Here is a 26,617-nt window from a genome sequence, read left to right as displayed (position 1 = left end):
AGACAGGAATAAAACAAACTGAAGACAGCAAGTTTGTTTTTTAAAAAGTAAAAAGAAAAAGCAGAATAAAGACATACATTATGAATAACTAGCTTCCTAAAACTGCTATGGAAACAGCATGCACAGAGATATATAAGTGAACTGCCAAAAAAACTATGAATCTCCACAATACTTGCAATAATAACAGGCAATACCATTTGAACTGGTAAGAGAAAGAATTAAAATAACGTGCAAAGATATTACAGCAAGTTGTTGCCTGCAAATATCTTGCAGCCATGCTATAAAACACACAAATGATGTCTCAGGTGTGCAGAAATTTCTCTAGGGTGGGATCTGATCCATCTATTCTCTGCAATTGTCTATCTCTGTAAGTTCCTCACTTGCCTAATATTTTCCTACTTAAACTTCAAGCCCTCTGCAGACTGAAGTTTAATTAGCTGAACATGCTCAAAATTGTTAGTCTAAGGTAGCAAAACTTAACCTCCCAACTAACACTTCACCACATTTCAGGTTTCAGCTGACAGCCACCTAAAATCCAGCTCTTCCCTCTGGAGAAACCTTCAGAGAGACTGATAACTCCAGTCACACCAACTTGTACTTCAGTGTCCAGGAGCAAGAGTGCTCACAGGGAGTCTGCCCATTAGTAAACATGACAAAGATGCAAACCCACACCTCCCAGACAAGTGTCCCAATCACCAGCTCCTGTGGTTTCCTGGATGAGAAGTATTCTCCAGCCCTTCTCTTGAAGCTGAAATGCCAGGCAGAGAAAAGGCTTCAGAAGAAAAATAAACAACAAAGGGCTATTAGTTAAGGCTCATTCTGAAATTAAGACAGAAGTAGGGTTCCAGGCTATGTTCTCCACTGTCTGCATTTTAGATCAGAGAAAAAGCAGCCCTAGGGATGTCACACCCAGATCTTTACATGGATGCACCAGGCCAGGCTGTTTCTTGTTTTCCTCTTCCCCCATGTGTCCCCATTACTTTTTAATGGCAGCCCTGGGTCTAAAGAGTTCTCAGTCAGACCAGCTCATGGCACATCACTTCTCTTGGCACACAGGTTCGGCCCTGGCTGAGCAGTACCTAGGACCTAGGGTCTCTCAGTGCTCCAGTTATTAGCCTGTTATACTAATGATGGACTTCCAGTCTTCCTCCATGAAATGTCTGTCCTTATGAGATGGCGAAGCAAATAGGTCCTGAGCAGCACAAGGGAAGCACCACATTTCTGGTTCCCGACACCCAGAGTGGAGGGGTAGGGTGAGCTAATTCAGTGTAAGCTCAGTGGGTCACAGAAGATGGTTGAGTGCACCCTGCCCTGCAGCCTAAGGCAGCTATTTCACAGCACTGACTACATAAAGACTAAATAAGAATGGGTTTTGTCGAGCCAGCTGTATCAACTGTCACTTTCCAGGGAAGATTCCTAAAATCCTAGTAAGGCAGCATGTAGCTTGGGCTAGCCACAATGCCAGGCTATGAAAGAAAAGAGATGCAACCCAGAGATGCCTGTGTTCAGAAAACAAAAACACCTTCTCCTGTCTGTCAGCTCAGAGTGGCCAGAGGCTGCTGTTGCACAGCAAGGTTACCTTCCTAGGAAGAAATCACTACAACATCAAAACAATAGGGGAGAAGCCTCCCTGCCTCTCTGTGTTACGAACAAGGAAATCATATCCCACCAACAACCTTCAGTAACGGCAAAGCTGATAAGCATTTTCTGTGAAATCCGAACAGGGAGTAACAGGCGATTGCAAAACAAAACGGTGCACTATGAGCACTATCAGCCTCAACACCATGATTACATGTTCCTCAACATATGGCTTTCTCATTCTGTCTTTCATCTTCCCAGGCCTCAGTGTTTTCTGTTTCAGGGTTCCCCCAAAGACTGAAAATATCTGGATACTCTCAGACCTGAAAAGATCTCTTCCTCCTTTAGCAGCAGTGTCACTACTGCATCTTTAAACCACTGAAGTGCATATTCCAATCTGACTATTTAAATAGTGCACCCCGTGAAGTCACAATTATCAAATTTCAGGTTCTTGTCCATCTATTTTTATTTTGCTCTTCATTTGCAGTCTGGAATATCTCAGATATGTCTTGAGACAGAAAAACACTTGTAAACGCCATTGTAAAGTATGCTCCCTTTGCATTTTAAATTGGTACCTAGCACAAAATAAATTCAAGACAGCAGAGCAAGAATGCATCATGCTAACTAAATCACATATGAAGTACATTACTGTTGATACAAAAATTATTTTCTTCCTCACTCCAAGTTGTGTGATACAGAACTAGAAGCCACCCCCTGGTGAGGATATTTTGCAGCTACTTCCTGAAAGCAGCCCACTTTCTTGTTGAAAATCTACCCTCGTTCCTAAAATGTAGTACCAAACTGCAATTTAAAGTGAGGCTTAGTCCCAGGATTAAGGAAGAGGAAATAACAATGCGTGCACTTAAAGCATGTAATAACTTTCATTCAAACACCTGAAAGCACTCTTCAAATATTAATTATCACAGTACTCGCCTCTCCCAACCCTTCCAGGAGAGGATCAACCCTGCATTCCTTCGGCATCCACATCACCTGCATGGATCTGTAAAGAATGCAGAACGAAGCCAAAAGTATTACTCCTCTTTAATTATTATTTCGATTCTTAATCAAGGGGAGTAAATTCACCCACACAGGGACTGACTGACATTTATGAGACGGCCCTTTTCTACCACTGGCAGAGAAAAAGTGTGATATTGTCTTGTAAGGCTACTGCATTACTGGGGCTTGCAGTATAAAGCACAATTACATTAAATTACATTAAATATGCTGCACAATTACTCAGAAATCGTAAGAGAACCTAAAAGTCTTGACTCAGAATCTTCTATCATAGATCGCACTTTAACACATGGGTTTTCATTCCCTCCGCACCACTACCTTTACCTTTCAAGAGGACAGGGAATGGAAATACTACCTCTGGGTTAGGTGATCTGGAATAACCCTGTCCCCCACAGCTATGGCTCAGAGTGGCTAGTCCTGAAAAGCGAAGTAAACACATTCAAAACATTCAAGGAACACCTTGGTTTCATGACTACATCTATCATTTACTGCATAAGTATTGGACTCCTATAATGTAATTAAGTTACGAAGATAAGAAAATACCATCAATACACCTCAAATACCTTCCACGCTTATATGTGGGTTTGGTTCAAACCCTTCTGGTTCCAAATCTCTCCACTCTATCCTGTATCTAGAGAATACACAGACTTTTTAAATATCTTACTCCTACCCATCATTGCTCACCAGCTAGACACACGCTAGAGATGCTGAGAGACATCTGAGTTTATAGAAACAGGTAAAAATCAGGTATCGGTTTAAGACACAGAATGTAAAAGCATTGTTTCCCTCCCTCGGCCAACCTGTTCGCAAGCTTCGCTGGAGGAGGATGGCCTTGAGCTGAAGGCACAGGGCAGGCTGCCAGGAAATCCGAGTTCTATTCCTGGCTCTTCTACAGATTTCCTTGGGCAAGGCAATTAACCTTGTGGAACACATTTTCAATGGAGGGGAGGCCCAGCTTCTCTTTCTGCATTCATAACATTTTCAACAGTGAAAATGGAATTGTAGGAGCAAGAACGAGTGCCTGTGCTTTTTACTACCTGATATGTTTGCTCTGTCAGGCAGTTGGATGCACAATTGCCAATAACTCACCAACAAACCTGAGAATTCAGACACTGAAGGTGCAAAAAATACCTCCTGATACTGCCATGAGAAGCCTCAGTGCTCAGTTTCCTCATATGTAAAATCTGCAATGAGGCTTATGAAAATCATAATACACAGCCAAATGGAAAACTAATTCTTTAGCACTCATTATCTGAGATCATAAAAATGTAACAGCTCAGAATTTCAGTTTACCTTTCCCTACAGATGCTGTATTTTTACTTTCAGCACTTTTTGTCTGTTAGAATTTCCTCTTTGGAGCTCAAACAGAATAAAAGATTTTCCTTTAAGGATTCTGAAATCATAGCTGAAGTCAAAATATTTTTTTAGCTAAACTGGGTATCTTTTATTATCCCTTAACAGAAGTGGAAGTGAACTACAGAATGAGCGAAATATCCATTTGGTAAGATAAATGTATTTTAGAAAAGAAATACCATGGCTAAATTTTCTGTTGTGGTCCACAGGAAGATCTTCACTTGAAATAAACAGTGCCACATCTACTTATACCAGCAAGGAACGGGACTCTCATATTCCAAGGAAGGGCACTATTTCCTTAAACAAGCTTCTAGAGAAATGAAGACATACACCTCTCTAAACAGGTCAGACACAACATATTTTTAGTGAATTTTTTATGCATTTGGTACAAGCATGCAAGTTGTTTTTGTCCTTTCCCAGAATGCTGAATTATTTTAAAAAAACAAAAATGGGGAAAAAAAAAAACAACACAACATTAAGTATCTGTTAGTCATAGGAGAAGCTGCTTTTGTCAAAATTTTCAGGTCTTGAGAGATTATCTCTTTTACAGATCATCTGAACTGGAAAGTAAATGTATAGGCATTACGCTTTTAAGGCTTTCAGTTCACGTCCTTCACCCACCTCTTAAGTTTACGAATTTTGAAGGCGAGAGGTCAATAGTCTGGGTTTCGTAATTATAAAAGCCCCTTCAGGCTCTTTAGACAACTAAAATGATGACACACCCCCCCCAGGTGACAGTCTTGCCCACAGAGATGTAAAACATGTTCATCAAAGAAGGTATTTCACATTACCCTGTTACAAAATAATATCAATGACCTCCACAAAGAAGGTAAGGTAGTTTGGAAGATTAAAATAAAAGCAATGTGCAAATTTTTCATGATGTGCTTCACATGAAGCAGTAACACCACAGATGCTACAGTCAAAAGTTGTAAAGATGTAAAGTAACTGAAGTGACATTACGCTTCCAAGTACAAGAAACTGGATTATTATCTGTGCTATCTTCTATAATTACAAAAAAGCAACCTCCTTTTAATTCATCATCCAATACATCTGATTTAAGTCTTAGCTAAATCATAGTTTTCTTCAAGTGGACTACGAAATAATTAATTCAAACAAATATATGTTCTCTTAACAATGAAATCTCCAGTCTAGCTGACACACTGGTAATCACCACAGCATTAAAGGGGACAATGGCTCACATGTAGCTTTTGCTGTCTACAAGTCAGATATGAGTCTTATTTTATCACCTAGGTCGTCCTTCCCAATGGCAAAAGATTGCCATCTGCAGCCAAGAATTCACCACACCTATAACAAAGTCTTTTTTAGGCAGGATAGACTATGATCTCAGAGCATCCTCCTCTGTCTACCACCCAACAAAGAAGCCAGCATGACTTTAAGCACCTCCCAGACTATGACTTCAGGTGAGACAAAAATGACCATGCTCAATGAGAAATAAGCAAAATTGGTTAAACAGCTTCACGTCACAGAGCATGGCACTACCAGACAGAAACTTCTACTTAGATAATGGTTCATAAAGACTCATTATGGGCCAGAAATAGCCTCAAAACATCGATGGGTCTTCAGAGTCAACAAGGTTCTCTTTGAAACTCAGAACTTCCATTTTCAAAATCTTACAAGTGAACGAGGATTAGGAGTCCTTGCCCTGACACAGACCTTCTGGAACTGCTGGCAGAAAAGCATCTCACAAATTCCATGTTTAAGGTTTGATATCTCAGCTATGTCAAAACTGCAGTGGGAAATAATCTAAGGGAAAAGTTACTAGGAAAAAAAAAAGCATTTTTGTAATCATTTTTTTAGACGTGGTTTGGCACTACTTAAACTGACTTTCAGTATAAAGTCAAACTCTGCTCTCAGTAAAGAGGGAAAAACCTGAGCTTCAGAAGTACTATAATGTCTGGCTAATCATGATTGGATCAGATAATGTTCCTGCTTAAGGAAATTAAGTTCATTTCTGATAACCTTTTATCTTCTACCAACCCAAAGTGTGCTATGTAGACTATCTAGCAGAAAGCAAAACTCTTGAGAGAGGTTTTCTGAACAACTCAGTTGTTACTTGGGCATCAGTAACAAGATGTGTACATGGATGCTTCACATGCACCCTGAACTTGGAAATTCATTGATTTTCTTATGGAAGGTGCATGATTGTAACAGCAGAACTGCATCTTTCCATCCTTTAAAACAGTTTTGTGGCATGGCATCAGCCATCTCTCCTCCCCACTAAAATCCTGCTCAAAGCTGTAAAAAGCTCTGGACTGTTCCTTGGGTTTTTTGAGCAATTCTGCCATGCCACAGTACCTGGTTCAGTAACAATGTGATGGTGAAAACTGGCAATGCCAAAAATCTATCTAAAGACATAACAAGAACAATGGCAATTTAAAACAAACACACTTTCATGCATCAACTGCAAAATTTGGTTTCAGGTTTCTCCATTAAACTGATGCCTGAGAGCACCAGAAGTCTATGAAATTTCCAGGGGTTTTCATGCAGTTATTTGAAGCAAACAGCAGAATAATTGACTATTCAGTGTCCTGCTCTACTCCTAGCCCTTCAGTCCCCTCCTTTCAGTTAACTTCTAGATATATGCATGAATTTTTTTTTTAAATCTCATAAAATAAAATAGCTTTGACTGTAAACTCTTTCAACAGGGTTACGTGACTCCATTGGCAAAACTGTTGCTGATTCTACAAGCAGCAGCATGAGGTCTCCGTAGTGAAAACCTGGCACTGATGAAGTCAATGACAAACCTTTCACTGATTTCTGGGAATGTGAATCTCCATAGCTGCGAATGTCCATAGCTATGAATTTGACTTCTTGCCTGTGCTACGTAAAATAATTCTGCTAATAAAAACCAGACTGCTTCATCTGCCTTTCCCAAGCATCAAAGGCTATGTCTACAACACACCATGTGGACCAGCAGGAGAAAAAAAGGCCGGTGCTGACGAGCGAAGGTCCACATCACACACCTTTCAAGAGGTTTTAACTTTGCTCTAGCCTAGTCCTATAGGTTGAATGCCTACTGGATCCAATTTTTTTCCCCTTGAAAGGAATCCTGCCTATGAGCTCTGGGACCCCTCCACAAGACATACTGTGAGGGGGACAATTAGGAGATTCATTTCCAAAGCACACTCCTGATTTGCCCTAACTCACTAATGTAGATGCATTCAAAGAATTTAGAACACGTTCCTGCATTAAAACCTCTAAAATTAAGGAGTACCAAGGTCACAAAGGGGTTTACCTTCCTCATATTTAATAGGCCTCATAGGTAACAGGCCTCACAGTCTTCAATGCACTTCACACACGTGCAGCAACCTACAGTGGGGATAAGTTCTACAGCAGCAAACACTGTTTCTGATTCCAAATATGTCCAGTTCCCAACTGTGTGATCCTTGTTAACTTCAGGATTTTTATTCAATTAGCTGTCCACATTTGAAAAGCTTTTCTATATAGCCAAACATTTTCCTTTCAGAAAAGTCTGTCAATCTTTATTGTCTGTTCTACTGACAAAGGGTCTTCTTTTCCTTGACAGGTTTCCAAATTACACGTTACTGCATTAAACAGACCATCAGATGTCTTGTGTGCCTGTGATAAACTGGGCTCCTTGCCTTCTTCACTTGGGCTCTCCCTCCTCTTCCCAGTTTTATACTAGTAAAAAAGATTTACTTCTAAAACATAATATATAAATAAATACATTGCGAGTCACAAATATTAAATACTTAATTTGAACTGGCAGAAAGACCAGCTACCGGAATTCTGCAGTGGTCTGTTAGCTCATATGTCTCTGCATGTGCATATTGAAGGAAACAGCAGAAATAATACTTTACAATTTGATGAACAACATATGACACAGAACCTCTAGACTTGCAAAAAAGGGTTACAAACTTCGGAAAATACTTGCCAATTTAGAATTCTGTTCTACAGAATTCTAAACTACATACTAAAACTACATGCTCCTTACTTTCAGTGATATAGATCTGTCATCATTGAGGCTTGATATATAAACTGGATTAAAGAAGAAAATAACCAATAAGGACTTAAATGAAGTTTTGCTGATAAAAATTGATGTTTTCTGGGAATATGTTGGATGTCAAAACAGAAAGGATGCTACTATGCCATATCCTTTTAGGTAGAATCCTCCCTTGATTTCAACTATACACTTTGCTTATAGTTGGTACCATAATGGCTTATAATAATTTAACCACATTTCTTTCTGGAGCAAAATATAACACCACTCTCCATTGCATCATGGACAGAGGAGGAACACAAGAACCTAATTTAATCTGGAAAGAGAGAAGAAAGAGATGGAAAAAAGTCACATTTGATTCTCACAGTCTATAGAATTATCTCAATGCAAGTTGCAGACTGGAGTGTTACCTCTGAAAATCACAAGAAGCAACCATATAATCGGAGTAGAGTGGAAAAGAATACTATGCTTCCAACAGGCACAACAGCAAGTAATACCAAGTTTGCATATATAACTTAGTCTCAAAAAATGAGTGAAACTGTTGTAAGTATCGGGCTCACAACAAAGTAATGCATATGCCTACTAGATAACCAATAATTCCCATTTCAGCAAAACAGACTCTTCACCTGACAAACAGCCAATGCTAAACTTACTGCTCCACTGACACTGCCTATTCTTTCTTCCCCATAAAGATGCGAAAGTAATAGGGAAACATTCTAGTAGTAGAGATGCCACAAGCACTCTGTATAGCCCTTTTCACTGAAAACTCCCCTTTATTTCCAACTATGAGTGCTTGGGAAAGAAAATCTTTCGACATTTCAGACTACTGCATCTTCCCTTTTTGCAGAGTTCTTCAACCACCTCTATCCAACCACCACACCTTCCTAATTCAGCGGGGATGGCCTGCCTGTTATAAATTACTCTCATAAACCAGCTATTTCTGCTGCTTCCCCTGGGACTGCACCCAAGGTGAGGATCAAGCAACACTCAGGATCCACATGTGCAAGCTCCGAGCCGGGGAGGAGGAAGCAGACAGGAACCGATCCAGGTTTGACTGCAACTGGCATGTGCCTTCTGCAAGCTGCCTTTGAGAAGATCCCAAGCACAGGTGTGTTTGAATACACCACGGTGTTTCCTAATGCCAGTGAGCTTCTTCGTGTACCTGAAATCTGCCTGACTTAAAAAGTAGAGGCATCTTGTGTGCAACAGTCTGTTTTCTCCACAGAATTATTCTGGGGTACTTTATCACTGAACACTACAGAACTATTTCTTAAAGTGACCGGTAAAGCCATCTCTCTTGTGCTTAGCTGCTGCTACTCTGGAGGACCACAACTGTAGTTTTAAGTATCTTGTGGTGCTGCTTGAGCTTTTGCAAACATGTATTTTTACAGCTGTGTTAACAGCTATACAAAGGAGGGGAAAATGATGGGACTGCAGAAAAGAGAGAGAAGGCAGAGTAAAACAAGGGAGCAAAACTGAGATGGGAAGGGGTGGATTCAAAAAGAAGTTTGAAGAAAAATGTTGGCCAGAAAAATGGAAAGGGAACTGGAAAAGGGAAATCACAAATGTTAACTTGTGATGGAGCACATGGCCACACCTTCATATCTTCTAATACCTGACCACGTTTTTCAAGTGACATATCCATCACTTTTCTTTTGAAAGACATGCAGGGGAGAGGTGCAAAAGGCAGACTCGCATTAGCTGTTAACATGAGTGAGAATGCAGAATTGCAAGTATCTGAGACTGAAATCTTTCTGTGGCCAAATCAAAACACATTTGTCTGATAGCCACGTCTAGAGACTAAACAGTCATGGAGAGAGGAAATTTCATGAAACATATTAACAGTCACTACAATTATATGAGGCATGAATGGCCCAGAATGGAAAAACCTAATTATAAATGCAAGTTTCCTGCTGTTCCATTTTTTTCTTTCTCACTGGACTTAAGGAAAATATGTTGTGTTTCCAGGCAATGTAGGACAAAGAGTTTCAGTTTTTTAATTTTATCTTGTGCACACTACATCTGAATGTTATCAGCTCTCTTAATCACCTTCTGATGTCTGATAGTGCCCCTTTAACCTTTGTTACTCAATTACTGAACAAGTTATATCATTGTTACTCTCTTTTGAAGGAAGAGTTGTGCCTCTTTTCATGCTGATAAGAGACACATAAATATTCACTCCCAGCAAACATTTAATAGTAAAGTGTCTTGAGTAAACTACCAGAGTCTAAAGGTAGGAAGCCCTGGTTAACTTCTCTGCTATCTTAACCCTTTATTCAATCCACCAGAACAAACAGATACAGAAGATGGATGCTCCTTTTTTTACAAATGAAGCAGAAATAATTGTTCTCTAAAAGAATGGTCTTTATAACATGCTTTATAACACAGCAAATAAATCAAATGATTGGAAGTGAAATACCTACCCATTTTCTGGGCCGGCCTCTGGGTCGCTTTTCACCAGTGGCTTCTGCTTTCTGTAAAGGCAAAAGAAACACAACATATTTTATACCTCGGCATTATTTAACAGCCTCGGTAACTAGGAACTCCTTTCCTGTAACATTATCCATACTCATATCTCTTGGGTGGCACCAAGCCCCCCTCCTGCTCTATGGGTTTTCTGGTGGAATGTGATTATGTTGGTTTTTCTGACATTTCTTAGCCAGCGTGGCCAGGGGACACCTCTCCTGTGCCCAAGAGTGACCCTGGCCCGGATCCACGCTGAGTCCAGGGGCACGGAGGAGCGTGCCCACGCACACCCAGCTGTGTGGTACCCGCAGAACTGCCCCAGCCAGCCATGCTGCATGCAGGCTGTGCAGGGGGGCACAGGGCAGTTTGGGAACCTGAGAACCCCTGACAACATCACATCTAGTCTTTCACAGGCTGTCACAAACTACCCATAGATACTAAATGAAGAATACAGACTGTTTCAAGCCCAAACAAAGCAATTTGTAGCAGCCACAGTTCCTTCCTTTAGTCTCATGATGTTGATGCATGAAATGTATTTGGACAGACTTTCACCACAAATGAGTGTTCACATTGGGAGGTAACTCATATTGAGAGATAACCTCTATTTCATGTGAAGTCTTCCAGGTAAAAGAACATCCTCAAGCTCTAAGCAAACCTTTTGCTGGTCCAAAGCACACCTTCCATTTTTACATTTAAGGAAACAGCATGCAAGCTGCCCTAGAAGTGACAGCTGTATTTATGTAAGCCCAGAAGTTAGTCCTGGAGCTCAACTTAAAGGAAACATGGCTCCTCTTACAGACTCTTCCATTAATTCACTGCATGACACTATGAATACTACTACTACTTATGTGCTACACTAAAATACTTAGAGGCTTTAAAATGAAAACTGCAGGTTATTTTCTCTAGATAGGCTCTGCCCATCCCTAAACCTTATCAGGTAAAGAATCCTGTCCCACTGAGGGTGATGAGGATTTTGTCACCAGCTTTATTGAGTGCACTTTTGCTGCATACAAAGTCCCTGAGAATGAAGATTTTTAGTACATATTCTATAAATGTGCTTCCACATTTCCATGAATTGCTTTTTTCCAGTTAAATCCAGTTGATTTGCCCTTAGAAATCAACTGTGTCATTAAATAAATCACTTGCTGGTCAATCTCTGTAACATATACTGTAACCTAATGCTGTGTAAAGTGGATCCCTCTCAATGAGAACTTGAGCTGAGGAAGCAGTGGAGGAATCTCTACAAAAAAAAACCTGCCCCGCAAGTTAAAAGCAATTCCTTTAAAACAAATATCTCACCAAGAAGAAAGCTGTGAAAAATAAAATTCACACTCTTAAAGGGCAAAATTATCACTCAGACTTGTTAAAAGAGCAAACTTGCTCTTTAATCGTTTATACCAGTGTTACATGTAAGGTGAAACCCTCTTATGAGAATACTTGTTAAAATGCATTTACTATATACTGTAGCTGTCTATTGCAAAGTTTTGTTTCCTTTTAAAGTGTTCATTTCTTTATACCTCATAACCTGGAGGATGCAAACAAAAGATGTAGCTTAGTTTTGAAAAGCTGTAGCCCCCTGCATTTGTTTGTTTCACGAAACACTGGGCATACATTTTAACAGAAAATATTAGTTAAACTTGTTCTTAATAAATCAACACCTGATCTGTTGTGAAAGCACAAACGCCATTTATTTTCTTCTGTATTTTACCACACCTGAAAGACCCTTTTCCAAAACTCTATGAAACAAAAAAAAAAAGGAAGCTAAAACTACTTTGGTCTCACAATTGAAGTTCCTATAAACCTGACACGAATTCTAAGTTTAATTACGGCGTTTAATTTAGTTTGATGGGAAAGAGAACATGAGAGATTTCTTTGAATAACTAATCTTTGCTTCCTGCCATAAACCGTCATGGAGCACGGCCGCTTGCCATGAGCAGTGCCACGCATTACCCTGAGGAAGGTCCACGTCACAAGTGGCCAAGGGTTCCTGCTGGCTGGTTTGGGTATCAGTTTGTCAAGTGCTTGGGGACCTTTCAGATTGAAAGGCACTATATTCCTCACGTTAGAAGGAAAACATTTCCATGGTTCTTATCAAAACCCAATCTTTCCCAGAGGTGAGCTGAGCAAACAGCGGGGCATGCCAGAGACGATGTTTTGGTACAGAGCGATTCTGTAAGTAAATAGGAAGGTTTCCACAGGCTAAACTGCAGAGAATGAACGACAAGAACCTCCAAAGTAGACGTTTTTATCTCCATTCCAAAGGAAGAGAAAGTCAAAACATTTCTGGAACAACCAAAAAGGAGCAGTGGTGATAATAGAGACATGAAGTTTCGGAAAATATGCCACCTCTTTCCCTCTGGACTTTTTTCAGGTTGCATTTTGCAAACACAGGCTGTATTTTCTCTAACAGCACAAGACTGTCTTTTAATTTAAGCACTTGAAGAAAGGTTTTATTGCACATCAGACAAATAATTCAATGTTTCTCCATATAATTTTCAAGTAATTAATAAGAAAAGGAACACGTAAGTGCCAAAGCATTGCTTTTCCTCTGAAACAGGTATTTGCATAATCAGAAACATGCCAGTGTGTTGGCTCTTTGCTTTAATTGAAGTGCTGCCTCTGAAGCTGGGAACAAATCCAGAGGGAGCCCCAGGCCACCCAGAGGTAACATGGATTCTCACCTGGGCAGCAAGATGCATGTGTTCCCAGCCACTCTACACGCAGCAGCTGGTACCTGCTTAGTCCCAAAGGAAGCTGCTGCCTTCAGCCGCTAAAGCACTTTTTGAAACTGAGATGTGTTTGGTCACAGTTTTCTTCCCATTTGATGCTAAGCTACGAGGCGTGATCTTGCTCTATACAGCTAAGACATGGAATCACCAAACTTAAAGGAGAGCCAGGTATGTTACCAAACACAAGTCTATGATATTTACTGAAAAAATACACAATTTCTTACAACCAACAATACACACACATCATTTTTCTATGTCCCACTGTGGGAACAGTACTAGATTTACTCACTTTTAAGTGTGTGATCTATATGGGAAATGTCGGGGCTTTTTTTTGGTCTCAGGTGAGAAAGATGACCATTCCAGTCATTGCTGTCTGGAAGCAGCTAACAGTCCCCAGGCTGATTTGCGATTCACCTGAGCCCTGTACCACAGGGCCACCAAACCCAGCTTCCAAAGAGCTGCTCTCAGCAGCCCTAGGACCTGACTGCCCATCATCTCTGCCTCCTTGTTGCATAAATGTGCCGTGCCCAGACAGAAACTGAGGCTGTGCTACTGAAGGCAATTAACAAGACAAGGCAAGTATAAATAATTCAACAGCTATAAAGTGCTCTTTGGGCATCTATCTATTGTCAAGGAAGACCTCAAATGCAACAGAATCCAAATTTGGAGAACCCTATCCACTTTGCAAAATGATCTGCAGGAGACCTCAGACAAAATGTGTCAGAGCTGTAAGCTGGGTGAATTAACCAAGAGTTCTCAGGAAGAAGATTGCTGTTGTCAAATTGTGTCAAAAGACCGTGCCCATGGCAGTGTCCCTCTCCTAAAAATTAAAAAAAAAAAAAAAAGAAAAAAAAAGAAAAAAATATTTTGTTAAAAAAAAACCCTCCTAAAAGAAACTTTTGCATTGGCTAGATACAAATATACCACGCTTCCATGACCTGTGTTTCCCATTTTAATTCTAAACTGGAGTCAGTCCTCTCCTGCTTCTTCCACCTTCCTCAAAATGTCTGATTTTGCGGTCCCTTATTTTGGGGCTACAATAACCATGCTATGATCACTTGATAAATCTGATCTTGTTTTCCCTTTAAGCCTACAAGGACTGGTGTTGGTGAGAATGAATGAAGCATGGAGAAGCCAAATAGATTTTCATGAACCAATTTAGGGCAGAGTCCTGGTCACATGCACACTTTTTTATGTTACCTTTGGACTGCTTAACTCAGGGACGTGCCTTTCTACATACCAAACTCTGGCCATGTAACATAGAAACCGTAGCATAGTCACACACAGTACCACAAGTTCTGGTTTTCAGAGGGTGATGTTTCAAGATCCAGAGGTATTTTTAGTGAATTTCACTACATCAATAACTACAACAAAACTCAAAATATTTTAACTGAAGGTGAGGTTTTCTAAAAAGTGTTTACTTTTGGATATTCCTGGGACATCCCTTGATATTTTCTTTCAAGACAAATACATAGTAGCTACTACTCCTTTTTTTAACCTCACAATTGTGTTTTCTCCTTCCAAACAGGACAGTATTTATGCCTATACAGTATTTTTGTCAAGACCAACTACAGGAGCTAAACAAAGAAAAGCTCTTGAATGCTTAAGGGAAATGTGATGGGCTGGGAACACAACTCAGCCTAACAAATAAAACTCAACCACAGAACACCCAGGAAACTAAAAAGGAACATCCCAACTAGGATGTTCCTGCAAAACTAGTTGTTCTTTAGGAAAAAAAAAAATAAATCACTTTTTTTTGCTAATTTTTTACAAATATTTTAAATGAATAACAGAATGACTTGTTTAAAGACACAGCCTTCAATAACAGCCCAACTGTGGGGACTCAAGTACAAGGTGATTAGAGTCTTTTTGTGTGTCTCTCTCTTCTCATCTGCTAACGTGTTCCTTCTGTTGGTGAAAATTAAAGAATTGAGAAAGGGTTTGCTTTTCTACAAAATGCAGTGTACCTTTTGTGTCCAGTTTATAGCAAGTCATGATATGCAAAGCTTTTTAAAAAATGCGTATTACCTAAAATTAGAGTAATTGCCACATTATTAGCTGTCCAATTGGTCTTGCAACACTCTGTATGCATTGTCAAGTTTCACATTGCTAATTTCCTAACAAGCACAGTTTGTTTTCAGATGCCCCAAGGCCAGTTTACTAAGACCAAACACAAGCTCTGAAAGCTAAAAAAAAAAAATGCCATGAACCAAGAAATTTTAAATACAAAACACAACTACGATTCAGGGGTAACTTGTCTCTCAACTGATTTAAGGGTATTTCCTTTTTGAGGTATAACAAAACAAAGTCCCAGTTCTGGAGTATTTTTAACACGCTGCCAGTTTGTGCAATACATTTTTAATTGTGATGTGTAATGGTTTGCAAGAGAACACCCAATCAATTAATCATGAGTGCCTTCTCATGGCTGCTCAGTGGGTTCTCCTGGCCGACGTTTTTCTTGCATGTTGTGAACACTCTTAATACATTTCAATGAGCTGCCTTTGAAAAACACAGGCCACACACACTATTCTTTAGACATTCCAGCAATTTCCAGTTGTGGGTATAGAACCCAAGTTCACATGTAGAGAGGCTTAAGCTGAGTTAGCCAGCTCTCCTTCTCAGAGCTAAGTCAGGCTGGAGGAAGCCTTAAACAAATATATGTATGCATATGTATGTGTAAATATGTTTACCACAAAATCAAACATATAGCTCACTCTTTTAAGAGGTGATACTCTCACTACCAAATGAAGCTTTCTTACAGTGCCAAAACCTTTCCATTCATATTACTGTTAGAAAATTAATATTACACAAAAAGATACTTTGAGATGCCTGGTGAGAAGTTGAACCATTTTAGAGAGGGTTAATTATCAATTTGGAAAAACAGCTAAAATATTTATTTGAAATGTGATCTCAGTGACTTTCTTCTAGTAAGGCTTTATAAGTCTTTTATGGTTTAGAGGATTTATCAAACATTTCTATATTTTTATCTATAAACCTAGAAACAAATAAGACTTGTAATTGCATACCCCTCAAAGATTTCTTTTAATGGTAAAAAGACATGGTCTTTGCTCAATTTTTTATGTTATCAACACCCGAAAGGGTTTGCTTTAATTAGAGCAGTAACTTGATGCATTCTGAAAATCAAAACCTTACAATGAAATTGCTCAGTTCATAAATTAGATTAAAAAAAACAACTATAGGCACCAGAATCATCTGGAAAGCTCTTGATTTTATATACCTCCATATATATTAATGTTTTAAAGTTATTTTCAATTTATACTGATTTTCAAATCACTCATACAAATGAAATAATGTTAATATTTCTTTTAGAAATATCTTTTTAAAACACATTTCTATGAATTACTTAGAATTTAATCTTATTACAAATATTTCTCCTAGGAAAGCCAACACTGCTAAGAGTAATATTTAAAATACTAAAGCTCACATTTGGACTTGCTAGACTAATAAAAACTTGCTCTCTCCCTTTTGAAGAGTGAAATTTAAACTATTTTAAAGTTAATCTGAGGAACATTTTTACTACATTAAAAAAAAAAAATCAACATTTTAAGCTCACTAGGTCGCAGACTGGCTTTGATATATTTTAAATACTGAACCAGTAAAGCATTTCTTACTAATTAATGAACTTATTGACAGAATATACTGCTTTTTTCCAGCTCAGAAAGTAAAAAACAATTTTAAAATTTAAAGAGAGTTGGAAAACCTCCCTCAAATAAATGTTGAAAACACTTATAATAAAACAGACGTGAAACCATAGTCACCCCCTAATAATTTAATATTTATCTGTAGTTGCTATAGTAATTTTAACACTGAAAACTAACAAACTTAATATGGTCAGTACTATAGGCATATTGAAAAATGAACCATAATTAGATGAGGCCACAAATATCTTCCACACACATTTTGTCACAGATCTACTTAGAAGATACTGATACACTTAAGCATTACAGTTCACTACCAGATTTTGTAAGCTTTTGTTTCCAATTTAGTACCTGCAAATTAGTGCTAACTGCTGTGTAACCATCAACATAAACAAAACTCCTGTATTTATTTTCAAGCCTACACACAACTATTTGCCTTCTCCAAAACAATTCTTACAGAAAGGTATTATTTGCCTTGATAGCAGAGTTTTCTAATGCTGAGCTTTCCAAAATGCAAATAAAATTAAGTCCCATTTTCACGTTGTACCTGTGATGTAAAGTCCATGCACTAAATGCAGTGACTTCAGTGAGCTTCTCCTATGGCTGAATCCATTCAGAACCACCAGAATAAGTTTGCTCCCGTCACCAAGCAGAAGTGGTGGTTCAGAAGACTAATAGCACTTCAAGTAAAAGTCTCTTTGAAATTGATTACTAACCAAGATATGATGGGCTTTTACTGTAACTCACAGTTTACTTTACCATCACATTTTAAAGCTGTAAATTTCAATATATTCACTTATTTCCATCAACACATAATTGGATTTACTTCTAATTAACCTATGTTTGACAAAACACTTTAGCTTTAATATACAGATTTGTTCTGTACTAGTAACCACTGTAAGTGGGCAAGAAATTAATCTTCCTCCTTCAAATATCTTGAGAAAATAATATCCTTCATAATGATTTCCTTACTAGATACAGGAGATCTCAGTAAATACATCAAATAAATTATGTTATTTCGCTAATCAGTACACTATACAAAAATCAAGCTGCCCTTACAGGTTCTCTACCTAGGGTCTTCATGCAGCATGCTATTTCCAGCCTTAAAAATGCAAAATACATGCTTGATGTAGCTTCCATTATTAAAAAGGTTCCAGCCCCAGAGTTCACAGTCTAAATTACTGGATTTTTTGCTACCAGTTGATGAAAAAATAACATTAGGAACTCTCTCACATGAATAATCTCACCTTCTGAGCTGCTTTAGAGGGACTCTTGTTTTTGCTTCCTTTGGGTCTTCCTCTTGGTCTTTTAGGAGATGGTTCACCAGTTGGTTCCTAAATACAGGAAAACATGCTATTGTGGCAAGAGGCTACAACTAAGATCTGAAGGATAAACTACAACTGAGAAGTTACTTTAAACATATGAATTAACAATATTTAAAAGGAAAAAGGAAAAATTAAACAGCTTGAGGTAAAATTAAAAAAATATTTTGCTGAATAAAAAGAGTTTAACTTCCCTTGGAATTGCATAAAAAACCTGGAAAAGTTATAGCAGAAAACACATTTTTAAAAGAAGATGGCTATGATTTTACTCATGTAAGAACGACTATTCAAAAAAATAATGGTTACCCATTTAATTTCAATTGTATTTCATTATAGCAAGATACAGTTACCATATGCAGTTTCTAACACAAGCTTTTGGGGAAAAAAATACAAAAGGCTAACTACTGGAAAACTGCAAAGTAAGCTTAGACTGTTTTCTCTCTCAAGGGCACAAATATTTTGGGAGAATTGTTTTCTGTTGTTCTGCAGTCGGCATTATATTTACACCTATTCTAAACATAATTGATTTGTATTAAAATGCAAACGTTAAAGTTTCTTCAAACAGAGCACTTGCAAGCCAAAAAACATCGACCAAGGAAAATATCCAAAACAAAAGCTCAACTTTAAAGTGACTCGACAGGAACACTGATTATTTTAGCAATTTTCTTAACTAGCTCCTCTGCCTGACAGTAAATAACCAGTCCTTAAAAATGGGTATGAACTACTAAGAGTTCAGATTCCAAATATTTATTCAGTGAATCATAAATACTATAAAACTCTTCTAGTCTTAAATATTGTACATTTCATTCAGATTACAGGATGTGGTAAAACTAATTAAATGCAGTTCGTTAACTTAAACCAGCTTAAAACCCTTCAGCTTTTAAATTCCCGAGTAGGTTAAGGGGAGGCTGAAGAGGGGACTCCCTCACTGCTCCAGCTCTCAGTGGCACTGCACAACATCTGGGCTGAACACGTCTAAGAAGACCCACTTTTCTTTCTCTTCCATACATTCAAACGCTATAGGAAGGAGGGAAAAAAAAAAAAAAAAATAAAAGAAAAGAAAAAAAAAAAAGGGCAGCCCCGGCGCAATGATGCCGGTGCTGGGGCCGGGCGAGGGCAGCCCGGGGGGTAAAGCGGGACAGGGGGCAGAGCCCGGAGCCGCTCCGGCGGGGGAAATGTCACCGAGGGCAGAGCGGGAAAACCAGGGCTCTCCGCTTTTATGGCTTTCCAAAAAAGTACTTTTCGGGGTGGAGGGGGAGGGAAAAAAAAAGAAGAGTACTTTCTGCACATCGGTGGGAGAGGCGCAAGAGCAGTCGGGTTTCCCCCGGCTCGGGGCTCTGCTGTTCAGCTCCCTGCGGGTTTTCGGAGCCCCTCGGAGGCTCTGGTGGGCTGATGCTAAATGAATGGAGTAAACATTTTTAAAGCCCGCGGAAGCTCGCTTTAAAATGAGGTCGGTAGGCAGCCCTACTTCCCAGTCCTGACTTCCGAGGGAGGAATGGAAGGGGCTGTGAGCAACTCCGCGCTGCTCCCGCGAAGCTGCGGGTTTAATTGGTTGCATCCGCGGGCAAAATCCCCCCTCGGCGGCACCCGCGGAGGGGCTGCAAAGCGCGGGGGCTCCCGGGCCGCCTCGCCCGGCGGCGGGGGCTGAGCACAGCGCGGCATTTCCAGGCGATGCGACAATGGCACTTCGGGAGAGGAAAGGAAGGGGGGGGCGCGGGGGTGAAAATAATGCACGGATCTAGCAACCTTAGCGCGGATTCAGGTCTGGCAAGTCAAAAATATAGGAGCCCAGCGCGTCACTTTCAGGGCCCGGGAGGAGGCTGTGGGTGCGGGTGGGTGGGAACTGGGCTCCGCTCCCCGCGTCGAGACCTGGGAACAGTCCCCCTCGCCTCGACCTGCCTGGGAAAGCGCCGGAGCAAAGGCAAAAGGTGTTGCAAATGCAGGGCAAGCCCCCTCCGGCTATCTCCCCCACCTCCATCGGCAACGGGGGCACCTCTCTGCATACGATGACGGGGGTGAGGGAGGAGGTGGGGAAGGGGGGGACGCCAGAAAGAAAAAAAAAAAAGGCGAAAAAACTTATGCGACTTTCTAGACACCCTCCTCTCCCCCCAACCCCAGGATCTAGGGGCAGTCAGGGGCTGGGCTGGTCAAGATCGGAGGCGGCAGCAGGCCCGGTGGGACCCGACGCACACGCACACAGACACACACACAGATTGAGACATTGCAAAGGCTGAGAGAGGAGGGAGACAGGAGAGCCCCGTTCCCTGCTCCTCGCTTTCGCAATTTCAAAATCAGCTCGAAATGACCCAGCGAGCGCTGGTTGGTCGGAGCCGCGCTGCTCCATGTTCCCCATTTACATTGAAAAGCCCCAGCTCGCTCCCTGCACAATAGTGAAAGTCCCGAGGAGGCTCTGCGGCTCAGCCACACGCAGCAGCACCCCGCCGCTCCCGGGGTCCCCCCGCCGGGGCGCCCGGCGAAGCCCCTCGCTACGCTTCTGCACCACCTCGCCGGGAAGCAGCACACAACAAAGCCCCCCGCCCCGTCTCCAGGACTCCTTCACTTGCAGCATAATACGTACATGTACATGCCTATAATACTATAGATCTGCGGCTCTACGTATCTATACGGTACTGACTTGTGGTTGCTTCCTGGGTCTGCCTCGTCCTCTCTTCTGAGGCTCTGCGGTTGCAGGTTGCTCCTGGGCAGCAGTGGAAGGCTGACCGGGTCCCTCACCTTGTGCACTCATCGTGACTTCTGCTGCTGAGCCTTAAACCAGTCTCTCCAAAGCACCTTGGAAGGGGGGGAATCAAAACGAGCTCTTGCTGCTTTTGCTGCTCGCTGCCACCACCACACCGGACGTCCTGGTGCTGCCAAAAAGGAGAAGAGAAGGGGAGGAGGAGGAGGAGGAGGTGATGGTGGTAGTGGTGCTGGTGGTGGTGGAAGAGGAGGGGGAATGAATCTCTCTTACAATTTAGGAATGGTTAGTAACATGAAGCAATTCAAAAGCGGAGAGGTTAAAAAAAAAAAAAAAACAGAGAGAAGAAAAGGCAAAGTAAATTGCAACCCTGGAAATGCAAGGAGAGAGGGAAATACTCCGAGGGTAGTCGGAGCAAACCAAGAAGGGGAAAAAATCCTACAAATTGAAAGCAAGTGGTGGCTATCGCGCTTAGATCGGATCAGGACAAATTAAGATAAGACATACTGAAAATGGACTGAGACACTGCACAATCTTGCCAGAAGCATGCACCCTGCGAAGACGGGGATTTCGGCAGCAGCGGGAGCAGCGGGCAAAAAGAGCGATCATTTAAAAAATAATAATAAAACGATCTGGGAGATTGGGAAGGAAAAAAAAAGGGGGGGGGGCGGTCCTGGGTTCGTGTCTGTGATGCTAGCTGCTGGGACTGGAAATATTATTATGCGAGTCCTGCCCACGGACTAAACTAGGATGAGGGTTTAAAAAAAAAAAAAAAAAAAAGGAAAAAGAAAAGAAAAACCACCTTTACCCGTGGGTGGAAAAGCCAGAAGAGGGCTGTGCAAGAAAAAAAAAAAAAAAAAAAAAGAGGAGGAGGTAGAGCGAAAAACCGAAAAACCCGGCGATCGGCGGCTGGCGCCGGGCCAGATAAAACATGAGCAGCACGGCAGCCGGGGCAGCGGCGCGGAGCACGCCGCGGCCGCCTCACGTGTCCCGCACCGGCCCGGCCCCGCCGCCGCGGCAGGTTTAAAGGGCCAGCCCGGGGTCCCGGCGCCCCGGCCCGCGCCCCTCGCTGCCCCCGGCGGGCAGGGCCAGGCTGGCCGGACCCCGCACGCCCCCCGCGGGCGGCTGCGCGGGCGGCTGCGCGGGCGCGGTGCCGCCGCCGCCGCCGCCGCTGCACGTGGGCGCCGCGCCGCCGAGCGGAACAAAGGCGGCGGGGCCGGGGCCGCCCCTGGGACGGGCCCGCCGGGCGCCACCCGCGCTCCGGCCGCGGGGCAGCCGCCAGCAGCGCGGCCGCTTGGCCCCCGGTGCGGCCGCCGGGGAGGCGCTGCCACTGCGGCCGCGGGGCCGCGCCGGCGGCACAGGCTGCGGCGGGCTCGGCGCCTCCGGGGACGGCAGCCGCCTGGGTAAGATGTGGGTGGTGGAACACGACGGCGGGTCGGAGCTTTCCTGCCGGGACGGTGCCGGAATGGGGAATGCCTTCTTCTGAAAAGCGCTGCCCCGACACTGCTCCCGTGAGCACGGCGGGGCTGCGGAGCACAGACCTTGCCGAGCTGCTTAAGCAGGGTGTCCGGCACAGCCTTCTGCCTCCTTCGGTGTTTGGTCGTCTCCAGTGCAAGGCACGGTTAGGCGGCCCTTCACTGTGGCACGAGATCGCCACAAAGGCCAGTGAGGACCCCGATGTCTGTGCGTCCCCCAAAGAAAATACTCACACCTGGGCTCCATGTGCGATTTTGGCATTTGTCCCTGTCCCACACCTCCCTCAAGGTCTTGGACTCTGGGAGAGAGAGAGACACCCCTGTAACTGCCTCCTCACATCCTTCCTCCTCGGGTGGGCAAACACAAGGGAGCCCTTAGGAAGAAATAAAAAGTTACATTATCCTACACGATGCTGAAGAGGGCAGCGATACTGCTGCAACACTTGCACTGGCTATGTAGATACATCCAGTTGTACCTTACAAATTCTTAGCTATCAATTTATTTAAAGAGATGTAATCACACATAAAGTTACTCCAATCAAACATATGCAATCATTGATGAGCGAAGACTGTGTAGAGGAGACAGCTGAGTTATCTTCTGTGGAATAAGAAAAGTACAATGCAGACTGGTGACCTAAAGAAAGAGTAATCCTAGAACACTTCTTAAAGGCTGAAAATATTCCCAAAGTGTTCTTAATCCAATCACAAGCCTCCCTCCCAAAGGCTTGGTTCCCTCCCATCCCCAAAAGCAACCAGTTAGGGAAGATGCACACAGTCCACCTGTTAAATCTCACAGCTATCAGAAAAGTCTTGTCCCAACTATACTTTGTAAAATATTCCATTCCCATCACACCATGAAGAAATCCACAGGGATCTACATCCATTTAGTATATCCAAAGGTTAAGCTGCTGTATGAGATGAGGATTCCAAGCGGAGATTGTGAGGTCAATAGTTTAAAATGTGGCAGCAAATAATTTTTACAACATCCATTAATCTCTTTGAAGCATATTCATGTATCCATTTCTCTGGAAGAAGGTGGTACATGTAATTGCTAAAAACCTGTAGCTCCAAAACTGCCATCTCCACAGACTCATCCTATCTAGGCTATTCATAGTTCCATTAGTCTTCCCTTGAGTAGTTTTGGCAACACCACTGTAGTCCAAAGATTTTTACATATAGCCATAACCAAATAATCTTCACACAGGAGCAGTGTTCCTAAACTCACTGTTCAAAAGCTGTTCTGGACAAGAAAGGTCTGGGTGCTTGCACCATGCCCAGCACAACAGAGTTTGGGTCTTGCTCAGGATGTCTGCCTACAGATTCACTATCATAACAAGAATAATCATCAGAGATCTGATGGACTATGGGTCCGTCATTTATTTGAAACTGTCTTGATTTCCCTCCTTGACTAAAAGTTCTTAGATAATAAACCAGTATATTCCTGATGGCAGCTCTGGGGATACAAACCTGTCTAGATTAATCCAACAAATTGTTCTTACATCATTTATATCCAGAGTACTTTAACATAGGTAAGCAACATGACATCCAGGACCCAGAAAGCCTGACTTCCTGAAGTGGCTGGTGGAAGCTGAATAGCCAGAAACAACTCTTGATTTTGTTCCAGAATCATTCCCAAAAGAGATGTGATAACTGTTCCTTCCACTGTTCCAATTCGTCCTCTGACAGTATGGATTATTGCTCCATCCAGAGCAAACACCAGTGAATACAACTGTATAATTCAATTACTCGAGTAGAGATTACTTACTTTCCACCAGCTTTGGTCTGAGATTTAAGATTTGGTCTATCAACAGAAGTGTTAATTTTCAGTGTTTGGGGTTTGGTTGTGGTTTTTTGTTTGTTTGTTTGTTTCTTGTTGTGTTTTGGGGGTGGGGTGTTTGTTTGTTGTTTTTTCCTCTCAAAGCATTCATAAGAGGGTAGGAAATCTATACACATAAAAGAAGGCCTGTTTTTTTTATGTTTTCCATAAAACAAGGCCTGGTTTCAACTCTGCATGAGAGAATTTCCACAGAAATTAAAGGAACTTCCTGCAAGATTGAGAAAAAGAGAATAAAAAATAAGATAGAGATTTTGCTACCTAACCTGGAAAACATGTAAAGAGGCCATTCATTGTTCTGTAGTCAGTGTGATGGCTTGTAGGTAGTTAACTGCCTTCTGTTCCCGAAGAAGATCTTTTTTAATTGCGGAGTCTAACAGCAGCAATAATATTTTGCATCAGAACACAGAACTCCAGGTTGCAGCAAAGTATGTTTTAGAAAGACAGAAAATTATAGGTTAAATAAGCCTTGGGGATTATAAGTAGCAACAAGGAACTCCCTTCCCCTGCTCACTTCTTCATCTACCTCCTTTCTCAAAAGCCTCTGGATGCAGAAGAAACACACTCTGTAAGTCAACAGGCTCATGCTGTGCACTGTCATGAGGACATGTCACCTATAGATAGCAATCTAACATAACCCATATGTAACTACAACTAACTCTCACCTATGGAAGTCTGGGAGCTCAGATGGTCTCAACTGGTAGTACATTACACGGGGAAGGAACACTTTTTCCGTGCTGCTGTGTTTCCCTGAAGGTCTGCAACACAATCTGTGTGGTAGGAACTTGTCACCGACACTATAGTGCCTGCTCACCATGTATGAAAGAGTGCAGAGAGTCAGGCCACCCCTCGTTCTGCTCAGGGGGGGTTCCTGTTTTCTGCACCCTGGTTCTCATGGAGTACAAGATACTCCAAGTGGATAGCAGTAAGGCAAATTTAAGGCCCTAGCTCAGCAGGGAGCAGCAATGGTTTGACTTCAAAAGAGGTCTCTGGGCAGGGATGGGAGACCAGATGGTAAGATTCAGAATTTTTCTGCCCGTTTCCTTAGTACTTCAATGGGCTCACAGATCTGCACTGCCTCAGCAACCTCCTTAGAGGAACAATCTTGGCCTATCAGTGTCAGAAGCTACCCTGCCTACGTGTATGGGTTGGGTATTTCACTTTTGTGGCCACCTAAAGCAGCCAAAGACATTTGTATAGCCAGAGGCTCCAATGAGTACTTAAGGAGCTGGGAATCCTGATACTCTGTTTCTAGAAAACTACTGCTCCTAGGAGAAGAACATTTTGCAAATATCTTCTGTATTTGTGGGAAAAAGTTAACTTTTGTTTTCCCTGGTTCTTTTTGAATGGATTCCCTCTGGTCTCTGGGGATACAAAGGAGAGAAGGAGAAGAGCAGGCACAGGAACCTTGAGTGCACCCATCAGGTGGGCCAGGGTAAATTGCCACTCTTCACTCATTTCTTTTCATGCAACTGGTGGAATCAACAGCGGCTGCTGCTTCATAGTCAGCAATCTGCAGATGGCTGGGAGAATGCTTTAGGGAAGCATGACTGCGACTGACAAACAAGACCCAGAAAAGAACATTAAGGCTCACTCTCAGGCCTTGCCTGCGCTGGGGAATTTTCTTCCCTTCTCCAAATTCCCACCATTGCTCATATGAATGCAGCTGCAGAATTGTTAGGGATGTTGGGAGTCATAATATATGAGTTTTCATCTCGTCAGCCATTTGCAGCACTGTGTCAATTAACCCTCCTCAGAGCAGGGTTAACTGATATAGTGCTGAAAACAACTGCTGGAGCCGAAAGCTGTCTATACTGAGGCTCCCATTGTTGCAAACCCTGGTGCAGCTGCAGTGGAATCAGCCCATGTGGGATTTTTTTGGTAACAATTCTCCAACTTAAAAACAGTCTAAAAATGCAACATAGCCACCTTATGGGCCAAAACACGCTTCCGCTGCACCAATACAGCTACACACATAAGTTGTCACCATTCAGAATGAGATTTTTTCTTACGGTTCTTTCAGTCCAGAAGGTACTTTTTGAATTTCTGTATGAAATACTGAGTAGGCTTAATCTCAGCAAACTAATGTTCTGTCACCTCCATAGGACTGTCACTGCTCATTAGTTCTCACTAGCTCTGGGCTTTGAGATGTGTGAAGAGGAAGAGCCAATTGTCTGGTAGCGTCTTATCATTGATTCCTACATTTATTAATTCAAAACAAAATCTGCCCTTTGACTCATGGAAACTTTGTCATTTGTTTTTTGTTTTCGATTCCTTAATGCCGATCTAGTTCTTTAGTTTATGACTGGATATTCTTGTTCACTAGCTTTTTTTTTTTTTTTAATGCTAACAAGTAAAGTCTTATTTATGCAAAGCAGCACTGTGAAGACTCAAGCTGATTTCTAATGGAGTAAAGTTCTATTTCAAATGAGCAGAGTTGGCAGAATCAGTCCCACGTTTCCATATGCTTTGGGAAGCAGTTACGAAACAGGCACATGAAATGGGTGTTC

The 26,617-nt window shown here is 41.9% G+C and overlaps 1 protein-coding gene across 2 annotated transcripts in view; it reads right to left on the bottom strand.

The window, feature by feature from the left end:
• The window catches only part of HMGA2 (high mobility group AT-hook 2), a 119,936-nt gene extending 98,607 nt beyond the window's left edge, over positions 1-21,329 (bottom strand). The window contains exons 1-5 of one of the 2 annotated variants that reach the window (XM_082066356.1): positions 21,306-21,329; positions 20,739-20,893; positions 18,029-18,115; positions 10,351-10,401; positions 8,117-8,243 (exon numbers count right to left, since the gene is read on the bottom strand). In XM_082066356.1, coding sequence (XP_081922482.1) covers positions 8,148-8,243; positions 10,351-10,401; positions 18,029-18,115; positions 20,739-20,849 — 345 coding nt within the window. In that variant the 5' untranslated portion in view covers positions 20,850-20,893; positions 21,306-21,329 and the 3' untranslated portion in view covers positions 8,117-8,147. Of the gene's footprint in view, positions 1-8,116; positions 8,244-10,350; positions 10,402-18,028; positions 18,116-20,738 lie in introns of those variants that run through there. The other variant, XM_082066357.1, reaches the window with a different exon arrangement.
• Positions 21,330-26,617: the final 5,288 nt, after the last annotated feature.

Source organism: Streptopelia decaocto (assembly GCF_964273445.1).
Source record: "Streptopelia decaocto genome assembly, chromosome: 1".
Classification (NCBI taxonomy): domain Eukaryota; kingdom Metazoa; phylum Chordata; class Aves; order Columbiformes; family Columbidae; genus Streptopelia; species Streptopelia decaocto.
Note: the sequence above shows the minus strand (reverse complement) of the source record. Positions and strands in the feature narration are given on the sequence as shown.